At 35.5% G+C, this 18,407-nt stretch overlaps 1 protein-coding gene across 2 annotated transcripts in view; it reads right to left on the bottom strand.

The window, feature by feature from the left end:
* The window catches only part of LOC114053752 (zinc finger homeobox protein 4), a 200,667-nt gene that overhangs the window by 178,310 nt on the left and 3,950 nt on the right, over positions 1 to 18,407 (bottom strand). For both annotated transcript variants that reach the window (XM_027876891.1, XM_027876892.1), the window contains exon 2: positions 18,286 to 18,407. This exon is cut by the window's right edge and continues 381 nt beyond it. In XM_027876891.1, coding sequence (XP_027732692.1) covers positions 18,286 to 18,407 — 122 coding nt within the window. The remainder of the gene's footprint in view (positions 1 to 18,285) is intronic.

Here is an 18,407-nt window from a genome sequence, read left to right as displayed (position 1 = left end):
AGCAGCTTGAGAAAGTCCTTTGGCATGAGGAATTAGGAAGATTATCATACTTACTTGAATAACTCCCCCCCCCTTTTTTTTAACTACTAAAAATGGAAGGGGGGGATAGAATTAGGCCTTGATAATGTCCTAACAACAGAAAGCCAGACAGTTCTTCGTTTAGTCTCATCCTACCCATCCAGGAAGGCTGAATAGCTATCTGCAGGCCCCTGGATAATAAGAATTTCAAAGAGAACTGATAATCATTTAAATATAATAGGATTATACTAAAACTGCCGAGGATGAGGTGTTCAGGCTATTTAACTTCCTAGCAACTAGTGCAGACTACCAAAGACAGCTAAGATATTTAGATTTTCTTTTCATTATTACACAGAAAAAAAAAGTCCTTCTAGATTTCATGAAACTCTTAACTTCTCTTCTTGTCTAAATTTTGCCTCAACACCCCCCACCCCCGACCCATTTCTTCTCCCCACATATAAGTAGAGTATAAAGCCTGTTAGAACCTTTTTACTTTCACACTTTCCCTTTGAGTGACTTGGGGAAATGGTGTCCACCTGGAAGCATATATGCTGGATGACTTCTAGGAGCAGCCCCTCCCCTAGGCTTGTTAGTTAACTAACAGGGATTGTTGAAAGCCTTGTATGATTTGAATAATCCCACTAAAGTGGTGAAAATAACCAATTAAAGGGGTTTTATTCTACTCATGGTGATGAAGAGTATTCTTTTGGGTCCAAGAAACTCTTCCGAGGTGTCAGAGGAGGAAAGGACATCAATATTTAGATAGACTGTGTCCTAACCTGCAGCTGGTGAGGTGTCTCTTGAAGCTGGAGACCGAGCTCTAGGACAAGCATGGGTACTACCTTAAAGGAGCAGGGGCAAAAAAGAGAATAATGTTAAGAATGATTAAATGCTAGGTCTCTTACTGTATCCTTAGAGGAATGTCAAAATAGATCTCATTATCTTTCTTTCTCAAACCACCCCATTTCCTAACTTCCTTTTTTTTTTTTTTTTCCTGGAGTAGGCCCCACCATTCTTACAGATACCTAAGTATAGAATCTAGGTGGTCATAATCATCTATGTACTATCACTTATATCTAATCAGTTGCCAAGTCTTGCAAATTTTACATCCTTAACATATCTCCAATTCATCCCCTTCTCTGTACCCATGCTACAACCATCCTCTTCTAATTCCTTATCACCTCTAACCTAAATTACTGCAATTAACTCAAAAATTAGTCTCCTTTCAATCTTTCCCCTTTCCAATCCATCCTCCACACAGTTGTCAAATTGACTAGATTCTAGTCTAGAAGCTCTAACCACATTACTTCCAGACTCAAGATCCTTGAATGGCTCCCCATTGCCTTTAGGATAAAATGAAAAATTCCTGTATTTGGCATTTAAAGCCTTTCATATTCTAGCTCCAGTCTATCTTTCTAGGCTGAATATATATATATTAGTCTGCATTCCAGCCAAATTGATTTACTTGCTGCTCCACTGGTGACAGTCTGACTCCGGCCTTTAGGATTTTAGAACTTTTGGTTTGTTTCAAGTCTCATTTCAAGAGCTCCCTACTTAAGAAGACCTCTCCTGAATCTCCCAGTTATTAGTGACCCTTAGAGTCACAAGCTTCTTTGGGAAAGAGACTGTGTCACTTGTACCCCCAGCACCTAGCACAGTGTTCAGCACACAATAGGTATTGAAATGATAGCTGATTGAGTGCAGTATGATGCACTGCCAAGAAATTTTATCTTCTGAAGCTCAAGGAAAACTCCAGGACTTGATCCCCTCCTCCCCCAATCTTGATTGTAATGGTCATATCCAAAGACAATGCTCTTTGCCTACGCAAAGAGGGATTCCCCCCCCCCTTCTCCCCCCTTATCTGGCCAAAAGAAGCCTATACTACTTGATAGAATAGAAGAATACCTGGGTTCCAGGAATAGAATTAGAAAGTATAGCCCAGCGGTACCTGCTAAGAACCACAGAGAGGTGTGGAAAGAATGGCAGACCAGAAGAGATTAGGAACAAGCTCCTTAAACTACCTGTCAGAAACAAGGTAGGAATCAAGAAAGGACAATTTATTTCAGAATTGTAGTCCTGGGGATGGCTGTAGCTCTTTGGTACTTAATGGCTCATCATTCTCAGTTTCTCTTTTGTCTTTTTCATTCTAAAAATATACTTTATTCCATAATATTGTAAACTGTTTGCAAGTTGGGAGATAGTATTGGTATTCTGGGAGAAGGAAAGGACCACAAGTCTTGCAGGAAGTGAGGCAGAGGTTCAACATTCTCTACTTCCATCCCAAATAGCAGAAAGAGTGACTGACAGATCCCTAGATGGGAAACACTGTTAACACTGTTAACAGAAAGTATTAAAAGTCCTGCAATGCCTAGTACCTTGAGCTAGTCTGTCTAGGTAAATCTTTTTTTGTGAGTGGGTGGAGGCGTTGGCTCACACAACTAGTAAGTGTCTAAGATCAAATTTAAACTCAGGTCCTCTTGACTTCTGGGCTGGTGATCTATCCATTGAGCCTCCCTTGGCTCAGGAGGAGAAAGTGAGGCTGGTGACTTTGCACAGCCCTCCGTCACTTAAATCCAAGTCACTTGCATCTCCCTGATGTCATGGTCCTCTTCAAGAACAAAGGACAAACAACAACAACTAGGTAAATATAATGCTTATAGAAAGAAAATCTTTTTTTTTTCTTCTTAAAATTAGGAGCAAAGGGTTGCAATTGGGGTTGTGAGTTGAACGTTTTCACTTCTTTTGGAAACTTAGTAAATCTAAACTAGCCTGAAGAATGCCTACAGCAAGAAATGGAGTATCATAATAGAAAAATCACATGACAAGATAGTTTAAGGAGATTGTTTTCAAATATCAAGCCTGGTTTGGCCAAAAAATTTTCACTGATGTTATACCCATTTGCCAACGTTGATTTAGTTTTACAGGTAAGGGTTTGTTTCTTTTTCTTAAATCTCTGAATGGTAGATATACCAACAAGTCTAAACTTCTTGTAATTTCTCTGTTACTATTTTACAAATCAAGGAAAATGAAAGAATGCTAATCCAACCAAAGCAGTTGTTTTGATTTTTAAAAACCACTCTGTTTTTAAGTCTCTTAAAATGTTTTAGAGAAAAAGTTGTATCAACTGATGCAAGTATGTCTCAAGTTCTGAGTGCTGCATCAACCAATGAACCCAGGAATTTTTAAGAGATGTCTTTTTTCTTAACCAAATTCTTTCCAGTTCCTTGTACTTTTACTAATCATGTGAATCTTGTGAACTGATGTTAGTGCTTATTAAAGGTTTGTGCAGGATCTTTAAAGATCTTTAAGTCTCCCTGGGGACTCAGGATACTTCCTTATACCCTGCAGGAAAGGGTTTCAGAAATATACCTGAAATTGAATTAATTGTGTATGAATAACTGACCCATAATATTTAATTAAGTGTATTTTAAATTTTCCTCTATTTAAAAATATTTTCACACAAATAATGAAAATAATTAGTCTCAGTTAAACCATCTTCAGGATATGGGCAAAAAGAGTCCAGATAATTGAAGTGAGAAAAGAGTATAATATTTGCTTTTGGGGCTGAATTTTCGTCAGTTCTTCTTTCTGACTTTCTTTAGTTTTACCCTGATCTCTTTTAGGCTCTGTGGATATAATGCAGGGTTAATTTTCATATAAAAGTTGGAAACATTTTAGGGTTTTTGGAATGTATCCCAAACTACGGTTACTAATATATTCTTACATGTTTTATACTTACTAATCTGTTTGTTTGAAATATTTATATCATTAGTAATGTTATAATTGCAAAGGACATATTCTGGAATAGTAGATAGAGAAACAGCCTCAGTCATGAAGATATGGTGTCAAGGCCTGCCCCTGAGACATGCTAGCTGCATGACTACAAGTAAATGACTTAACCTCTCAGCATCTCTAGACAACTCTCAAAGACTATAAATTATAGAAAAAGAGTTTCTGATTTGTATGAGTGGGAGAAGATTTTACTCTGGCAGTTCCCTATACCATAAAATCTCAGGTCTAGATTAAAAAAAAAACCCAGCAAAATTGTTTGTTCTTACAGATATTCTGATAGAAAAGCAGTTTTAGTGATGAGTTCATTCAATAGAAGTGATATCAATAGGCACCAAAATGGGGGTGGGGTAGGGAGGATTGCCAAAGTATATTATATTTGTTTGATGTAGATATGGTCTAAATTGCACTGAAAACTTTTCAGTTTGGTCTTTTTGTTTTTATTTCTTCAGTCACCATTTACTAACAATTTCTCCTTGCATACAAAATGAAATGAAAATTTGTAACAATGCAAATGTGATCACTTTAAGTTGCCAAACCAGCATTAGCTGCCCCAGAAGTATAATCTGTTCAGAATTACATAGAGTGGTAGTTAGTCTACATTAAAAATAGTGCCTGAACATCTTTTATGTCTTCCCCTCATTCCATGCTGCATATACAATGACATAATCAAACATCATTGACTGGGCCTCAATTTTAGTGGGGGGGAAATAATTTGAAAAGAAGGCTAGCAGACGGTACTAGCACTCAAGAATCTGGACAATCTGAAGGTTAAGCAGTAAATGCAAATGACATATAATCACAAGAAGGAAAAAAACACCATATATAAAGCTAACAACAGTTATACAGAGATATTCAAATGTATTGAATAGCTGGAGTACAGAAAAGAAAGTAAAAGAATAACAGAGCTTGAATAATTGGAGTGGTCAAAGTCCTAAATTATTGAGTCAACAAAGGGGGAAGAAGTAGAAATGAGAAACAAATTTTTTGAAGAATGTTTATTTGAAAAATGTGATACAGAAAAAATTGCTAGAACTTAGTTAATAGAAATGAATGTGAAGTAAAAGTGAAGGAAGGATTCTTAAATAATATGTAATTATATGACATATGTCATAATATCATTCTTAAATTATACATATAGTATTATATATAAGAATCTCTTTTTTAATTTTACTTAACATCCATTATATAATGTATATAGTGAATTAATGCCAATATATAAAACCAAAAGCTAGTCCCCAATGAGTAAGTGGTCAAAGGACATGAACAGCTTTCAGAAGAAGAAGTACTAACTACAACCATAAGAGAAATTGTTCCAAATCATTAATAATGAAAGAAATGTGAGTCAAAACAACTCTGAGAGTGAAGCCACACACCCATAAAACTGGCAAAGATGACAAAAAATGGGAACAGTCATTGTTGGAGGGGTTGTAGAAAGGCAGGACAACTAATATAGTGTTGTTAAAACTGTGACTTGGTCCAACCATTCTGGAAAGCAATTTTGAACTATGCTAAAAAAAAAATGACTAAAATATGTGTGCTCTATGTCCCAGAAATCCCATCGATAGGAATTTACCTCCCTCCCAAGGAGGTCAATATTTAAAAAAAAAAAAGAAAAAAATGTGTCATAATACTAAAGTCTTCATTGCAGCACATTTTGTGGTAGTAGCAAAGTAGATGTCCATCAATTAGGGAATGAATGGCTAAACAGATCATAATATATTAATGTAATGGAATATTATTGTACTGTAAGAAATATTGAATATGATGAATAAAGAAAAGCATGAAAAACTTATCTGAACTGATATAAAGTGAAGTAATCAGAACCAGGAAAAAAATATACACAATGACAATTACTATTTAAATAGAATGACAACAAACAAAATTGAATGTTGTGAAAATCTATATAATATCTATGCTTATATATATATATGTATGTATTTATATACATACATATCTCACAAATGTTTGGTGAAAACTTCAGTATGGGACATTGGAAAGATCATAAGATCTGGAGTCAAAGGACATAGATTCAAAATTTGGTTTTGTTTCTTATTATCTGTATGACTTTGGGGAAATTACATAACATCTCTGAGCCTTGGTTTCCTCATCTGTAAAGTAAGGAGGTTGGACTACATAACATCTGAAGTCATTTCCATCTCTAAATCTATGTTTATATTATTCTATGAAACACATATAGCTCATCCTTTTCTTCCTAATTGAACTAATTGTTTTCACAGTGTCAGAATTTCATCCTTCAGCACATAACCTCCTTCTAGAGCCAAGTTGATCTGGTGATTGTTTAGCACCCATAGAAGACAGGAGTAAAGGTAGATAATTGAGGATGAATAAAAAAGTGGCATTATTCCTTAAGAGTAATGTCAGGAACAAAAGAATCCAGAATGAAATGAGGCTAAGGATTTATGTTAAGGACAACCCAAAAAAGGCTCTACTAGCCTTTTGGAGCTAAAAGCCTATTTGGAATAAAAGGAAGATTTTTAAAAAGGGCTAATATTGCAGCTACTCTTGGTGAGCAGAATAGTGATCATGGATGATGAAGTGAAAGTTAAAAAAAAAACTACTTTACTCCTATTTTGCTTCTGTTTTCTCTACCAAGAGTTATCTTCAGATTGAGAAACACAGGACAAAAATGTTTAATGAGGAACTGAGACTCAAGAGGTTATGAGTTGATGAGAATATCTAGCTACCCCATGATGAATTGAAGTCACTAAGTCCAGAAAAACTGCATCTCAGAGAAATGAAAGAATTTTAAATGTGGGTGATTTTTGAAAAAAATTTCAAGAATAGAAGAGGGTTTTTTTTCTTTAAATAAGGCTACAGACTAGCAAATGTTGTCCCTGTTTTCAAAAAAGCAAAGAAAATAGACTTCAAATTAAGGGCCCCTTCACTTGAATTCCTAGTAAAAGATGTGTATTGAAAAGGCATGGTTTGTGAAAACTCTAAAGGAGGAGCAGTATCACCGTAAGCCAACATGGGCTCACTAAAATCAAATCCTACTGGATTAACCTCATTTTGTTGTTGTTGATTTTAATAGAATTTTTAGCCTATTGTATCAGGAAAATTATTTAGACTTGTCTATACACACACACACACATACACACACAAATGTAGATGTACATGTATAAATATATATAGATATATAGGAGTATATCTCTACATATGTTTTATTCACATGAAATATTTAAATATTTGTTGCTCTTAGATTAAATATGTGGATTTCAGAAAAACATTTGATAGTCTTTTCCATGTATATACCTGGAGGCAAAATGAAAACATATGGTATGTATAGTAGCACAATGAGGCAGACTGAGAAAAAGTTGCATTACTGGGCCCAAATGGTACGCATCAATTTTAAACCAATAGGATTTTTGTTGAGTATCAAAGGACTTTTCCCTCTTGTTTTATTCAATGATTGTTTGTTTAATAGATGAACATATAGCTGAAATGCATATCAAATGTGTAGATGACCCAAAGCTGGGAAGATAGCTAACAGACTGGATCACAGAATAAGGATCCAAAATTTCTTGACAGACTAGAACAGTAGAAATTCAAAAGAGACAAGTGTGAAATCATATATATACACATATGTATATATGCATATGTATATATATATATAAGTGGATAAAATTAAAGTTATAGATGGAATACACATCAAATATATGGATGATACAAAGCTGGGAAGATAACTTGTATATTATTTGAATCACAGAATGTGATTAACTAACAAAATATTTTTGACAAACTAGAATGGTAGGACATGAAAGTATACAAAAGAATTTGTACAGAATTCACTGACAGATTCTCTTTTCATTACATAGGCTGCTTTCAGGGTCTAAGTCAAGTCAAGTCAACAAACACCTCTTTTGTGCCAGGTACTGTGCTATTGTGCTCTGAATACTGCACCACTCTCAAGGAGCTCACAGTCTTTGCAGATGCTTTGGGAAACTATTCTTTCTTTTAGACTATTTCATAAATTAGTTCATATATAAAAAAGTCCTTTAATACATATAAATAATAACTTGCTGTTATAAAAACTGTAGTGTGGCTTCCAAAGTATCTCCCATTTATATGTTTCCAGCCTCTGGCAAAATTGTAAAGATGGCAAAATTTGTTTTTGATTCTTTCAACTTCTGCTTTCTATGTCTTTTCCCATTCCTTTTATCTCTTCCTCAGATACCCAGTGCTGCCAAATTCTGCACTGTTACCAAAGGGAAAAATCTCAGAAACTCATCCACAGGAAAATGTTGTATACTTAAGATACTACCACTTCCCAGAGTTTGCACATTTAAGAAGGTAGAGAAAGAGATGATGCCGATGATAATCATTAATACAGAAGAATGAATCATTTTAAAAAAATATAGGATTTCAATCATCAAAAGAGATGAAATTTTTAATGGGGATTTTCCAAATGCACCTGAAATCATATAACTAACTAACTCTGAATGCCATGCTTCATCTAGGTGGAAGGCAGATCCTGTTGAGATAAAGCCCAATTCAATCTTTTGAGGCAACACATCTTTTAATAATTTCAAGCTAAGTCAACTTTTTTTTTTTTTTACTTTTTAGTGAGGCAATAGGGGTAAAGTGACTCACCCAGGATCACACAGCTAGTAAGTGTCAAGTGTCTGAAGCTGGATTTGAACTCAGGTCCTTCTGACTCCAAGGCCAGAGCTCTATGCACTGCACCACCTGGCTGCCCTAAGCCAACTTTTAAAGGTGAAAAACCTATCCCTAAATCGGGCTTACCTTATATATAGGTGAGACCAACAACAGAGTCTTCCTACCTTGGATTCCAATCTGCCTCTACTTTTATCCACATTTGAGGAGCTATAAAGATACCCTTAACCCTTATTTCCCATGAAATAAGCTACCAAGGAGTAAGGTTATTTATCTCCAGATTCTGCTTGGGAAGAGAGCTTGAAAGAATAACAGCTGGGAAGCAATCTGGGCAGTAAACTATAGAGGAATTTACTTGGGTTAGATTGAGGGGTAAAGAAAGGGTGGTGAGAAATTAACATGTTTTTTCTTTATCTCTTTGCATTCCCATTGTTCTTTCATCTCCTTTTTGTACTTTTTCCCCTTTTGGCTATCATCCCCCCTAGCATATGGCTAAAACTTTTAAGCTGACAAAGGTCTGGAGTGGTTTGCCATTTCCTTCTCCAGCTCATTTTACAGATGAGGAAACTGAGGCAAATAGGGTTAAGTGACTTGCCCAGGGTCACACGGCTAGTAAGTGTCTGAGGCCAGATTTGAATTCAGAAAGATGAGCTTTCCTGTCTCCAGGCTCAACACTCTATTCACTGTACCACTTAGCTGCCCAAGATTGCCTGTAAGATGTCTTTTTTAGGTCATGTATGCCCAGAAAAACCCAAAATGGGGTCATGAAGAGTTGAACATGACTTAAACAACTCAACAATAGTAACAAAATGTTGTCGCACACCTTTCTAACTGCCAATAATGGTCCTAGGCTAATAATCACAATAATAGAAGAGATATTGAAAGTCTCTCCCTAGAGAACTCAGAAAAATACTTTCCAAGTATCATTCATTCATGAAGGTCGTCCCTACTACCCTACAGTAATGGTTATAAATTAATGCGCAACTTACATAATTAGAGAATTTCAGAGTTGGAAGGACCTTTAGCAGCTGTCTAATCTATAACAAACAAAAAATAAATCTTCACCATAGCACACCTAGCCTTTGTCTGAAGACCTCTAAGTGAGGAGGAACCCATTAACTCCTGAGGCAGCCCTCAGGTAATGGGTTAAAGTTGCTCCCTGCCATATAGCTACAAATCTATGCTACTTCCATAGAATGGTCTTTCCTCCCACCCACAATGTCCTAGTTTTGTATACAGGGTCATGAAATGGTGACTATTCTTCTATAATTAATTAGGGGATAGTCATTAACTTTGCTTCATAAAATCTCTTTACCCCTACTTTGTCCTGAATTACACTGACAATTCCCATAATATGAGTCTTCTGACTCTCTACTTCGCTCTGCCTTATGCTTGAGTGTGGGTTCAGCCTGAAAGTGAACTTGATGTGAAGCATGTACAGTAGAGCCCAGAGAAACCAGCTGTTATGGAAGCAGGTTCGTGGTCACTCTACACATACCAGCTCCTCCTCACTCTACTCTGGGCCAAGACCCTTTCATCAGTGTCGGGCCTGGTTAACATATGACTGAATTGCATCACTGCACAGCATCATAGAACTCTTTTGTATTAATGAGTACTGAGTGATTCATCCCCTCCCCCTAACCAAAAGTGGAGTAACAAACCAGAGAACTAAGATAATTATTTTTGGCAGCGTATTTGCCTCAGTTCCTCAAATGTCACCTTTAGGAAGGTGTGTAGACAAAGTGGTTTACAAATTCTGATTACAAAATTACTATCTTTAAGGTTATATTCCCTAAACAATGACATAAAGTGATCTACAGTATGGGGGGGGGTCCACAATCAATCAAGAAACATTTATTAAGCATTTACTATGTACCAGCCAGCTAGATGGTTTAGTAGATAAAGCATTAGGCCTAGAATCAAGAAGACCTGAGTTCAAATCAAACCTCAGACACTTAATAGCTGTGTGACCCTGGGCAAGTCACTTAACCTGTTTGCCTTAATCTACTGGAGAAGGAAATGGCAGACCACTCCAGTGCCATTTGCCAAGAAAACCCATTGACAGTATTGGCAAGCTATTGTCCATGGGGTCATGAAGAGTTGGACATTAATGAACAACTGAACAACAACAAACCAGGCATTGTGCTAAGCTTTGGTGATGCAAAATAAGGCAAAAACATAGTCCCTGCCCTCAAGGAGCTCATGTAAAGAGGGAGACAATGTATACATACATCTGTATGCATAAGGTAAATACAAAAGAAATTAATGGGGACTTTAGAGAAGCTGGCACTAGACACTAAGGGGACCTGGAAAGCATTACTGCAGAAGCTTGAACTAAGTGTGAAAGAGAGGTAGAGACATTAAGAGTCAGAGGTTGGGGGCAGGGCAGGGCATTGCAGGTGTGAGGGAAAACCAGTGTAAAGACACAGACAGAAGATGGAATGTCACATATAAGTAACAGCAAATAAGCCAGGAGAGCTGCACTGTACAATGTGTAGAGGGGAACAATGTGTTAAAGAATGTAGAGATAGGAAGGAGCCAAATAGAGGAGCTTGCATTGAATCCCAGAGGTAATAGAGAGCAACTGGAATTTATTGAGTAACATGGTCGAAACTACACTTTAGAAGAATCATGTTGGTAACTGTGTGGAGGACTGATCAGTGCATGGAGAAAACTTAGGAGAAAACTAAGGCAGACAGACCAGTTTGAAGACCAACAGCCTAGGTGATGAAGACTTGACATAGGGTGGTGGTCATGGGAGTGGAGATAACAGGAAGTAGGCAAGAAATACTGTCAAAAAAGAAATTATAAGATTTGGCAACTGAAAATGAAGTTGCCAAGCTACTTACTTCTATTTTCTGTTTGTTTGGTAAGAATGTCGGTAGAAAAAAGTGAAGAACATTGTTCTTTTCCCATAATAATCTATAAATTAGAACTTGATGTTGATTGATACATATTTTATTAAAGAAATTAACTCCAAGGAGGGGGTAGATTTAGTAAATCTGTCAGTCACATTTTACTGTGTGATTACATTAATCACACATCCTAACTGGAGAAATGGGGAATGAGAAGGAAAAGAAAAGATCGTGAGACATTTGAGGAGGGCAGGTCTTGGACAGATACTAAAATGATAAAAGAAAATCTTTTCAAATATCAGCAAATAGTATGGGAACACTGGATGCCTTAGGAGAAGATGGAAGAGTGCCAACAGGACATGGAAGAGGGTAGTACTCCAATAAACAACTTCACCTAGGTTTATAATTTGACATGAGGCTAAATCCATTATTTTCACACACACACACACACACACACACACACACAATAATTTTATTGCCACTCTGGACTGAGTAGAGTAGGTTACCTATGCCTAGCATAAGCTTTCATCTTCATCTATATTTATGTGTAAAAACTCATATGTGTGTGTGTAAAGACACACTTCTATACTTCTAAAAGCAGAGTGCTTTGTTGTCCTCTGCCAACAAAATTACTCCTCCCAAACTTCTTAACTTGCCTGTTTCTACATAGGTCACCGCTATCCTTCTAGTCACCCAACTTCTCAACCGAGTAGTTATCATTGATTATTCATTCTCCCTCACTTGCTAATTTAATCAGTGCTGTCTTGTGAATTCTACTGACACAACATCTCTCCTGTTCACCCATTCTTACTCCACTCACATTGTCACCACCCTTGTCATCTCTAACTTGGATTTGCAATAACTTTCTAATTAGTACTTCTCCCTTAATTATCTCCCCTATTTTGATCCATCCTCTGCACAGTTACCAAAAGGTAGATTTAATGCACAAGACTATTTCACTTTCCTGCTCCAGAATTTCCTCTAAATGCTTTTCCTCTAAATGCAAACTTTATTGTTTAACTTCAAAAATCTTTTACAATCTGGCTTCAGTCTATCTTTCCAGATATATTCATCTTCCTCCACCTACATACTTCAGCCAAACCGGCCTAATCGCTATTCCTTGTACAAAAGTCTTTCTCTCATTTCCAAGTCTTTGCACATACAGTCCCCCATGACAGGTATGATCTTCCTTCTCTCCTCTTACTTCCTCGACATTAGGATGATGAGCTACCTTCAAGGCTGAACTCAAGTGCCATCTCCTATAAAAGTCCTTTCAGTATTCCCCTCAGTTGGTAGTGGACCTCCCCCCTCCCCCACTTCCACAATTACTTTGCATGTTTTGTATTTGCTTAGCTAGGCTATTTAGACCATTTCCTTCTGGTGTAATATAAGCCCCTTGAGGTCAAGGATTGCTTTTGTCTTTGTGTCTCAAGTGCCTAGCACAGTGCCTCATATATGGTAGGTGCTGAATAAATGTGTGTTGGATGAATGAAAATAATAAATCACATTCCTAGCACATGACACAATAAACTTTCTGCCATTTGAAAAATAAAGTGCCTATACTTAATTAGCCATTTTATTCTATAAAGGCATGTTATAGCAAATGTTTCATTTAAAAAAAAACAGTAGTAGATAAAAGGATCAGAGCTAATCAATTAAATTATGATTTAAAAAACCAATAATTTATAAATTGCTATTAGCTGAATATCTATTTAATCTGTATACTTATGTGTAAGTATTAGACCTACATATACTGTCCCATGATACAAAATATTATTTCAACTTTCTTCTTATCTTTGGACATAATAAAAAAATAAATAATTTGAATTACAATTTCTTTTTTTTTTTAAATCCAGATGCTGGAATTAAATTTCACACTACACTTCAACCTTGAAACGAACATAAATCTGAAACTAATAAAAAATGGCAATAATTTCCGTAGTTAGGTTAATGTTTAGCAGCAGAGAATAACTTTTGTTTATCTCTGAAAACAGCTTTCTTCATCTAAACAAATGGCTGCAATAAGATTAAGTGAAACTTGTTTTTGGTTTCTTAGATGCACAGACATTCCAATTTCCTTCTGCATGATGATTTTTACGCAAATATGTGACACACAATCTCTTGACCTCTTTTGCCATCATACTGGGACAATGACAGTTTAATAATTGGAATGGCACATATCTGGTATATTTGATTTTGAATTACAAAGTTAGACATAAGCCTATTGAAATGAAAATACTTGTGACTCCCTGTTAGTTCTAAACTGATCAGGTTATCATTGTTTCATATTAGAAAAAGCAAATAAGGTGGTTAGAGCTAATTGTGCCACTTTGATTTCCTTTCTTACATTCTTTCTCCAACACACCTCCTCTCATTCTCGCTTGGTCCTCGATTTCTAGTTCTTAACCCTAGTTCTTTCATCCATAACATGGATAATGAGAAAACCCCAAAAATGTTCCTTGGGGGAATGTTTCACTATAAAGTTACCTAAGGATTAAATCCCACTTGGGTTTCTTTGCTCATGATAGAGACAATCTATGCGTTCACTATTCCCAGTTGATTTAAAATACAAATATGCAAACACCATTATGGAATCCAGACAGACTAGTCTGCTTCACTTCTCTCAAATGGAAAAAAAGGGGGAGAAGGGATATAAGGGAGCACTGTACTGTAATTAAACTTTTGATTTTTGAAGGAGAAAATCAGTGGACACCTCACTTTAAAAAATAGTATAAGTTCAGCTGAAGAGCAGGTGCTGCATGGTATTTGCATTTCCTGCATAGAAAGGAAGATCTACCAGCTGACCATGAAAATTCTTGACCCCAACCGACAGAAGGCTGGACTCTAAATCCAACCTGTAAAATATTGCAAGAGCCTCCTTTGTTCTTTTAGTTTAACTATCTAAAATTGTGCATTTGTTATTATGTTTTTTTATTGGGCTCTTTGGAAACGTTCGTGATGATTTGTGATATATAGAACACATAATTGCTGTTATAAAAATGGAAGATTTATTTTGTGGAAACATTTTTACTTATTGATTTATTCACTAATTAAATATTTTGGTGCAGGATACGTGAAGCTTATTCTAGTAGGGGCTGGAGGGAAAACAACAATGGGAAAATTAACAAGACATGACACCAATATGCTTATGTTTGCCATTAGATGAATGCAACCAAGTTTAGAAAACTGTTAAGTTGAAAATACTCATGCATTAAAGACTTAAGAAATTCCTAAATATAAAATAGATTTACTAATGAAGCAGATTATATTTTCGTACTGGTACTTATCAATTTTATTTTAAATGTATTCATGAAAAAGTTGAAATTGAAATTAAGGTGACTCTAAATTTCTTTTGTATAAGTTTTATTTCATGATTCAACTTTGTTTCATACTAGCTTTCCAGAGGAAAGCTCACCTAGGTCATGTTATCTTTTTAAATTAGAAAAATATAATGCTTTGTACTTCAGAAAGTTCTACCATAAAACAAAAGGTTTTTTTTTTCTTGAGGAAGGTTTGACCAAAATTGCTTTTCCTTTTTAAAAATATAAATAAATAAATTCAAAGTAAAATATTATTGCCAAAACCTGAATACAGCTATGCTTGTTTTTTTTTTCCTGTCATCGTTAGCAACAGACATAAAGGTATTCTGTTTTTGAGCCCATATGGAAAGATCATCAACACTTTCTGCCTCTGGGTCCTTTGCCAAAATACCATATCCCACATGCCTTTTACCTTAAACATAAAAGAAAAGGTGTTTTTCTGGTCAAATAAAGAAATAATTTTTACTAGCATGCGTCTAATGTTTAAGCTGCCTAAATCCTGCCAAAGACATTAAAACACCATCTGTAAAACAGATTTTCACTAAATTGATCATTTTAAAGTTAAGCAGCTAGGCAGATGATGCTTTAGGACTAACCTTTAACCTTTAACCTCCTTAAACTAGAATTAGGTTACACACTTCTCTTAGGTAATACTTTAGTTGGAGAGCAGGAGAAGTGATCTATTCAAGTTGAACTGACAAATTATAGTCTTTATAGTGTTCTAAATCAATACATTGTCAATAAGAGAAAAAGTAAGAGAAGTCTATTCATAGCTCAGTATTCGCCTTTGGTAAATACTGATTCTCATTTTTTTTTTTTCTTTAAAATTTAACTAACTAATCTGATATGTGAATACCATTATGAATTCAGCACCTGAACTCTAATGTAATTATAGATCATCAAATAAGAAACTACCTTAAGTCTAATTTTGATGTTTTACCCATATTTTCTCTTATAAATTATTGCTTTTTTGTTATTGTCCAGATTTTCTCAATTAAAATTATTATTACTTATCAACCAATTACATTTTTGGGCACAAGGCCACTAAGCTTTCTGTTTCTATTGTCCTTGATTTGCTTGACAATGACTTCACGTCTGGCTGCCACACAGAGCTGCCATCATTCAAAAGGAGAACAAATTACAGTGGAAAATGGCATCCTTAAAATGGCCTAGGTAGGTAGAGATGTACGGATGTATGCAATGAAGGGACAGAGGGACAGTTACAATAATACGTACAGCACCATTACTAACACTGAAGCTTTCTAAACCTGGAAAACTTCAACTTTTTGATAAATGGAAATGCACTTAGTTGCTATGGAGCATTCCCCCCCTTTATTAATAGTTATTAAATACTTCTTATTGGCTACAGTAAAAGATTATGGCATAATTTTCTAATATCACATTTTAATAGACTGACTACAAGGGCTTCCCCCCCCCCCCAAAATCCACAACTGAAACTATGGTCACTAAAAGGAAGATTGTTCCCTTCCCTCTTCCACTCCCTGCCACCCCACTGGCATTACCATACTAAGAGATGTACTTGAATGATACAGTAATAAGAAAGCTAGACATTTTTTTAAAAATCATAATAAAATGAATAATGCAGGAGGGCAAGACTATCTTTTCTTTTTACTTTGCAATATTGTGAAAAAAATTTATCTTAAAGTAGTCAGTTACTTTTCCACCTAACAAACTCTGATTTCCCTTACAGCTTTTAAATCTATGCTTGCAAACAGTCATCCTCTTTAGCCCTTCATAGCTGGTAAACATTCAAAGACAATAGCAAACTGTCCCTGCAGTGAAATCTATGAAGGCATCTTCTACAAAGAATGGTCAATGACTGTAAGAACTGTTCACTTCTCTCTAAAATGAGGAGGTTGGACTAGCCTGATCTCTGAGGTTCCTTCCAACTTTGACATTCTATATTATTCTATCTAAGTAAGACACCTTCAAAAAATTTTAAGAAAAAAGAAAACACCATCACTCTGCCATTCTTCAAGCTTCCATATGATATTAATAAAATCGAAAATTTCATACATTTCCATCTTATGTGCCAAGCAAGTTAACTTAATTGTTAGAGGAGCGTGCTGTTTGAGTGTAAACACAGTTCATGAATATTCTATATGACTCCCAGGGCCTAGAGCTATTATTTATACAAAATTAATATTTTTCTTCTCCTAGGTATTCTGAAAATTTTAATACTTTGAACTAGCAATAGAAAGACATTTACAATCAAACTTTCATCAACTAACCAAAATCACTGAAGTGTAATACAGTTCCTCCTTTGTATTTTGTTTTTAATGTCATAAGCTTAGGAAACTTCCATCTTATGCTGAGGCCTTCTTCTCTCAAGTACTATAAGCCAAGTCTAACACTTTCATTCCTGATCTGTAAAGCATTGATATTGAAGAAAAGACGATACAAATTCAGACACTAGGTCCATACCACCATGTGTAGTATTTCTACCTCTAATAAAACTTCAGACAAGGGGGGGAAAAAAACCTAGCCTCATGAGTAGAACTAAAACCAACAAAATTAAGAATGTTTGTAGCCAAGGTAGAAATCCACAGTTTGTCCCCTCTCGTGTTTATTTTAAAAATATGATTTCAAAACGCATAGGTATTGTAATCAGTAGTTGACTCCTGATAGTTTAGTTATCACTGATTTCTAGTATAAATCAATAGATAACACTTGCAAAATGGATTTTGTAATCATATTTTGAGCTTGTTACAATGACTAATGGTTTGCAATATTTCCTGAATTTTAATATCCCCTAGACAAAAGAAGTTTTTAATAAGTTACAAAGTTATTCATCATGGAAATGGATGTGTTACATTTGTATATGAACCAAGACAATCAAGCCAATCCAGTAAACACACTGCAGAGAATAAATTACCCAGTAATTAGGGTTTGGAAAAAGTCATGACAAGTTGTGTAATAAATGGTGTTCATCACTTGCACATATTCATCACATCTGCATAGTCTTTTCCAGTAAAGATAAAAATACATTTGCCACAATCTGAACATATTTATTGACACCACACCCTTTAATGTCTGCAAAAAAAATAAAATAAAATAAAAAGCATGACTGGCTTGGGACAGAGGCATGTGAAATGATGACAATGTTTACTTTTGAACACTTTCTAATAAAGCTCTGTGAGAGTATGTTTACTCTGTGTTACTGTGAACACGGAGGATAACAGTCATGTTTTGATAGATTATGTTTGTCAACAGGCTTATATGCCAAAAGATGATGTCTTCCCGACTCAGAACATGGATTTTCCCTTCTACTCCCCACCCCCACCTTGCTCTCAGTCAATAAATATCTAGCTAACAAAGTTGCCGTTAAAAAAAAAAAAAAAGGAAGAAACCATACAAACCCTATCGACTATGAAACTATATGGAAAAGCCATTTTATCTTGGGAAGCTAAGAATCCAATTGGCACTAAAGGAACACACGTAACTGGACATTAAATAGTTTTCTTGAACAAATTCTTCAAGTTCCATGTACCATGACTAAGAAGTATGATTTTAGTACTGTTAACCAGAAAACATGTTACTCCATCCTTTAATTTGTTCTTTCCTTGAAGGTTTGTGCTGCAAGCTTTGAAACAGTTAATTTCTTTCTCTACTTTGTGCCAACTGAAATGGATGTCACTGCTTACCTTGTATAGTTTCAGGGCTGCTTCGTGCCTGTGATTGGTGGTATGTAAGCGCAATTTATCCACACTGTTGGTGTAGTAGTCACAGGCGTTACATTTTAGGTGAACTGGGTTGCCAATGGCGA

Source organism: Vombatus ursinus, unplaced genomic scaffold (genome assembly GCF_900497805.2).
Source record: "Vombatus ursinus unplaced genomic scaffold, bare-nosed wombat genome assembly UNPS02014812.1, whole genome shotgun sequence".
NCBI lineage: Eukaryota > Metazoa > Chordata > Mammalia > Diprotodontia > Vombatidae > Vombatus > Vombatus ursinus.
This window is presented reverse-complemented; position numbering and strand designations above follow the sequence as displayed.